At 39.8% G+C, this 6,000-nt stretch overlaps 1 protein-coding gene across 11 annotated transcripts in view; it reads left to right on the forward strand.

Moving 5' to 3' along the window:
* The window catches only part of LOC135502027 (SID1 transmembrane family member 1-like), a 47,999-nt gene extending 42,912 nt beyond the window's left edge, over positions 1-5,087 (forward strand). For all 11 annotated transcript variants that reach the window (XM_064794470.1, XM_064794464.1, XM_064794468.1 and 8 more), the window contains 4 exons: positions 544-649; positions 1,104-1,214; positions 1,518-1,631; positions 2,258-5,087. In XM_064794470.1, the coding sequence (XP_064650540.1) occupies positions 544-649; positions 1,104-1,214; positions 1,518-1,631; positions 2,258-2,320 (394 nt within the window). In that variant the 3' untranslated portion in view covers positions 2,321-5,087. The remainder of the gene's footprint in view (positions 1-543; positions 650-1,103; positions 1,215-1,517; positions 1,632-2,257) is intronic.
* The last annotated feature ends 913 nt before the right edge of the window (positions 5,088-6,000 follow it).

The following is a 6,000-nucleotide window of genomic DNA, read 5'->3' on the forward strand; positions in this document are numbered from 1 at the left end:
GTGCCATGGTAGATTCTATGATGGGCCATGGTAGATTCTATGATGGGCCATGGTAGAAACTATGAGGGGACCATGGTAGAATCTATGATGGGACCATGGTAGATTCTATGAGGGGACCATGGTAGAATCTATGATGGGCCATGGTAGATTCTATGATGGGACCATGGTAGATTCTATGATGGGCCCATGGTAGATTCTATGATGGGCCATGGTAGAAACTATGATGGGACCATGGTAGAATCTATGATGGGCCATGGTAGATTCTATGATGGGAATAGGTCGCCAGTACCCTGTGACACCTCGCCACAACAGAGATGTAATGTCTTGTGATGCCACATGATGATAATGGCAGTCTGCATAGACAAGTGCAGCTTTTTGGGGGAATGGCCGGCCAAACCTAAAAAAGTGGCCCCATAGTAGCCATGTGTGACCTTAAATCAGAAGTGTCTGGGTCGTTATGAAACTCACTGTGACTACAGTCATGAAAAGCAGGGCAGTCCCATCGTGTTGTCTTCAAATGATCGAGTTTCTTGTCTATTTCAGCGCCATCTATGGATTGTTAACACAGCCAAAGGACTTCTCATCCTACCTGCTGGCAATATTCATCATCAACCTCCTCCTCTACTGTGCTTTCTATATCATCATGAAGGTAAGTCATGTTCAAAAGGTACAACAGTGACACTAGGCCTCCTGATTGTTGACACAGCCAAAGGACTTCTCATCATAGACTAGCTCCGTAGCCATTTCAGAATTGACGGACACTTTCAAGGCATTGCCATTAATTTCCTGGCCTTCTCCTAGCCATCTGCTAAAACTGTATACGTGTATTTGTTCTGATTGACACGTGTATTTGTTCTGATTGACACGTGTATTTGTTATAATTGACACGTGTATTTGTTATAATTGACACATGAATTTGTTCTGATTGACACATGTATTTGTTCTGACTGTCACGTGTATTTTTTCTGATTGACACGTGTATTTTTTCTGATTGACACGTGTTTTTTTTCTTCTGATTGACACGTGTATTTTTTTCTGATTGACACGTGTATTTTTTCTGATTGACATGTGTATTTTTTCTGATCGGCACATGTATTCTTCAGCTTCGATCACGTGAAAAGATCCTTCTGCTTCCGTTGATCTACATCATCCTGGCAAGCATCGTGTGGGGCTTTGCACTGTATTTCTTCCTGGCCAAGCTGACGTCATGGGAGGTAGGTCTAACGTTACTCTAAAGGCGGGTCTGTAAGATCATTACTCAAGGCGGATCTACACGATCAAACGTTTGTCTGAAAACATCGTCAAACGTTTGAACATGTCATTGCCAAAGGACACTTGCTTTAGTCCCAAATTGGTTATCTCCATTCAATGTGACCTCTCTAATCAGGACACCTCTCCAATAAAGACATTACTTGTCATTCCTGAGCTCCTTAATTGAGAGGTTCTATTTCACTTGTTGTGTCTAAAAACCCTGAAATTTGGGAGTTGGGTATATTTTTATCTTTTGTCTGTTTCAGGTATCCCCGGCCCAGTCCCGCCTCGGCAACCAGGAATGCATGTTGTTAGATTTCTACGATGCCCACGATATATGGCATTTCCTGTCCGCGATGGCGCTGTTCATTTCTTTCATGGTAACCAGTCTGTTTTGGTGCTCATATATCCAAGTTCGACCAGTGGTGTGGTGGTCAGAGCTGGGCTCAAAATCAGGAGGTTTTGACATGACCACTCTAGTATTTAAGTCAAGTTTTGACATGACCACTCTAGTATTAAAGTCAAGTTATTATATGACCACTCTAGTATATAAGTCAAGTTTTGACATGACCACTCTAGTATTTATGTCAAGTTATTACAAGACCACTCTAGTATTTATGTCAAGTTATTACATGACCACTCTAGTATTAAAGTCAAGTTATGACATGACCACTCTAGTGTTTAAGTCAAGTTTTGACGTGACCACTCTAGTATTTAAGTCAAGTTTTGACGTGACTACTCTAGTATTTAAGTCAAATTTTGACATGACCACTCTAGTATTCAAGTCCAGTTTTGACATGACCACTCTAGTATATCAGTTGAGTTTTCACATGACCTTACTGATATTTCAGTCCAGTTTTGACATGACATGACCACTCTTGATATTCTAGTCCAGATTTGACATAGCACTCTAATATTTCAGTTGAGTTTTCACACGACCTCACTGATATTTCAGTCCAGTTTTGACATGACCACTCTAATTTCTGTCTCAATCGATTCTTTTCAGGTCGTTCTGACCCTGGACGATGACTTGATATACACCCCACGAGAAAAGATCCCAGTCTTCTAAAGCCGTTGAGCGGTATTTCCACGGTATAATAAGATTCGAGAAGTATTCCATGGAAGATCAAACGTTGAATTATTCAAAGACGCGGTGTAAAATCAAGGATGTGTTTGGGACTGAGCCCAAGAAAATATTCCGGTGATACCACGAAAAGAGATTCTGGCGTGTTCAATTGCAGGATGTTGACTTGAGGAATATTCCAAGGACCTAGTAAAAAAGTTAAATTGGATTATTCTTCTAACGTTGTCTAAAATTCATTATTGCTATCCGGGTGCTATTTAACCCACCGAGATTTTCAAGATGTGTCGAAGATATCAATGAATAGTTTCATTATGTACAGTGGAAAGTCCTTTAGTTGAGACACCTCCTTATAAGGACCCACTCTCTATTAAGGATGTTAGTTTTGGTCCATAATTAGTTGTTGCCATTTGATTTGACCATTCTAATTAGGACACCTCTCTTATAAGGAGAGCATATTAATATGTCAGTCCCAAGGGTGTCGTTTATAGAGAGGTTCTACTGTATATACATGTACAAGGTTAAAATTGGAGACCAATATTTAGGTGACTTGGTTTGGGGACCCGGAACAAATTGTGTGAAGAATGGGATTAAAGCATTTATCTCTGTAAAGCATTTCTTGAAGGAAATAGGTCTATGGTGCTGTTTTGGCAAGCTCGAGGAGCAATGATTTGTCGCTATTTATCTGAAAGAAGGAGCCTCATAGCCTAGTGGTTAGTGCTGCTGGCTACCACACAATAGGGCCCGGGTTTGATCCCGGGGACAACCCAGGATTGTACAGGAGCCTCATAGCCTAGTGGTTAACACCGCTGGCTATCACGCAATAGGGCCCAGGATTGTATTTCTGGATGAACCGGCGTAGCTTTCAAGGAACTGAAATTCCCGGCTTTTCATTACAAGTTTGAGGTTCAGTATGAGATGAATGCGTGTGACATCGATTCCAAAATGAGGGCAAGTATGGGGAAAGCCCACGTCTGCACTGATCGCGTTTTTCGATTTGAATTTTGTCGTTTCTGGTGTAGTACTTGTATGCCCCTGCACTTGTTAAACAATACACTGTAAATGTACTGTAGATGTATATCTGTACAGCAGTTTATCCCACCCTACTGTAAATGTACTGTAAATACACCTTACTGTACATGTACATGTAAATGTACTGTAAATACATCTTGCTGTACCGTATTTTCCGGATTATCCCCCGCACTGCCATATGACCCGCACCCCCTTTGACCATTACCTAAAGCCACGCAAGACCCGCACCTGATTATGACCCGCACTGCTCCAAGACCCGCATTCTCCAAAAATAGTAAGCCATTCATTGATGTTGAAATCCTAGAACCGCCATGTTTTTTTTAATTGTTAACCAAAGTGGATCAATTCCAGCATGGCCGTAACTTGTTTTCCCTAGCGGAGACATCACAAACTATGCGATCATGGCGGAAATATTGGTTGAAAACAATGCGAAAACGATGGACATAAATCCTTATCAAGTAACCAGTTTGGTCCCCTTTTTTTTCTTTGGGGTTGGGGCTTATCCCTCTCAGAATCCACGCAAGACCCGCACCTTTATATTACCCGCACCCCCACTTTTTGGGCCTGTTTGAGGGCAAAAAGTAGCGGGTCATACGCCGGAAAATACGGTACATGTAAATGTACTGTAAGTACACCTTACTGTACATGTAAATGTAATGTGAATACATCTTGATGTACATGTAAATGTACTGTAAATACAGCTTACTGTACATGTAAATGTACTGTGGATACATCTATACTGGACATGTAAATGTACTGTAAATACATCTTACTGTACATGTAAATGTACTGTGAATAGACTGTGGTATACTAAATTCCACTGAAATGTACAACTGATTGTTGAGGCAATATGATGCTGTGTTCATGAAGGGTGTTTAAGCGCGAGACGAATCTATTTCAGGGCAAATGCAAGCTTCATTAAAACTATATGCAGGCCCTGGCACTGTTGATGGAGAAGTTAAACACTGTTTTAGTCTTAACACACTGTTGATGGAGAAGTTAAACACTGTTTTAGTCTTAACACACTGTTGATGGAGAAGTTAAACACTGTTTTAGTCTAAACACACTGTTGATGGAGAAGTTAAACACTGTTTTAGTCTAAACACCCATTAGGAATTCGGCCCATATTGTTTCGTAATTTGATCTGAATGGTTAAATCGTTCAAGAATCATTTTAGAATTGTTGAAGAGTCGTGTTGCCAATAATGATATATTTCTTGTCACGTATTTACATGTAGATAAATGTAAATTCAATTCGATTGTTAACGTTTCAGCCATGAAAAGTTTGTCATAAATTATACTGCTGTTAGGTAGAACTAGTCGAGAAATTAGTCAAATTCAATTTATTACGTGTTGATCGTAATATCGTGAGAGACATCATAGTCTATAGATAGTTACTTTATTTCTATTGATGATAACTTCAAACTATTTTATCATCTTCTTACTGCTGTTAGTTTTATTTCGTCGGTCATCCTAAACAACTTCCCAATTTGGTCGACCGCGAAACCAGGCGCTTGTCGCTCTGAGCTTGGCTGGTCGAGACGGACTGCTTGTTCATTTCACTGTTATCTGCCTTATGTGAAATCTGTGTACATCAATTTCTTCCATTATCTCCTGGTGTCATTTAGGCTTATCTTCTTTGCGACATGACCTTGTTTCCTATGGCCAGTCAAATATTAAACCGCTATTTGTGACCCGCTCTACCAAAACTAGGCGCTTGTCGCATCTGAAATTGACAGGTTGATACGGAGTTGTTGTTCATTTCCCTATTGTAGACCTTTTGTGACATCTATTACAAACTGATTTGGTCACATTTCACAAAAGGTCTACTATAGGGAAATGAACAACAAGTCCGTATCAACCTGTCAAGTTCAGATGCGACAAGCGCCTAGTTTTGGTAGAGCGGGTCACATTTTTTATTTATGTATAATCATATTGTGATCTCTTGGGTGAATATTCCATATAAAATGCGATGATATTTGTAAATATGAAGGGTAACGTACGCCATTCCGTTTCAAAGATGCTATATATATTTATCGTCTCTTTTTTCTCTTTGCCTGTTTATCAGTTTAGGAAAATGTGGAATTCTGTGTCCGGAGCGTATTTAATCAGGTTTTGAAAGTATGAGTGATGGTAGTGAGGTTGGTTGATGACTATTGCTGGCTCAGCAAGATTAGTAGCTTAAAGCTGACAGGGCAAATATCCGTTGATCTAAATTGTCCACAAAGACATTGGAGATCAGGATGATAATTGTATACGGTAAATGGGTACAGTTATAGTCTGGTACAATTATTAACAGTGCAAACTGATGTATACTACAAGCTCTTTCCAACACACTGCCAGTGCCTCTCTACAATATGGCTATACTTGTACTGAGGATATAACTGTACCACTCTACCTTATATAATTTGTGTCATCTCAATTCTTGAAATGTTGAGATTAATTTTTCTTTGTGTATAGAATTCTTGTACATAGAGTAGATAGCAATAGTACATTGTCATAGGCATTGATATCAACCGAAGGAAGTGTCAACTGTGTGGGTCAGGGTTCGGTCTTAATGTCAATCTTTTGAATAAGTCTTAAAGAGACTCTAAAGACGTATTGGTAGGCTAGATAAAGTTACACAAAGTTGCCAAT

The sequence above is a fragment of the Lineus longissimus genome, chromosome 18 (assembly GCF_910592395.1).
Source record: "Lineus longissimus chromosome 18, tnLinLong1.2, whole genome shotgun sequence".
NCBI lineage: Eukaryota > Metazoa > Nemertea > Pilidiophora > Heteronemertea > Lineidae > Lineus > Lineus longissimus.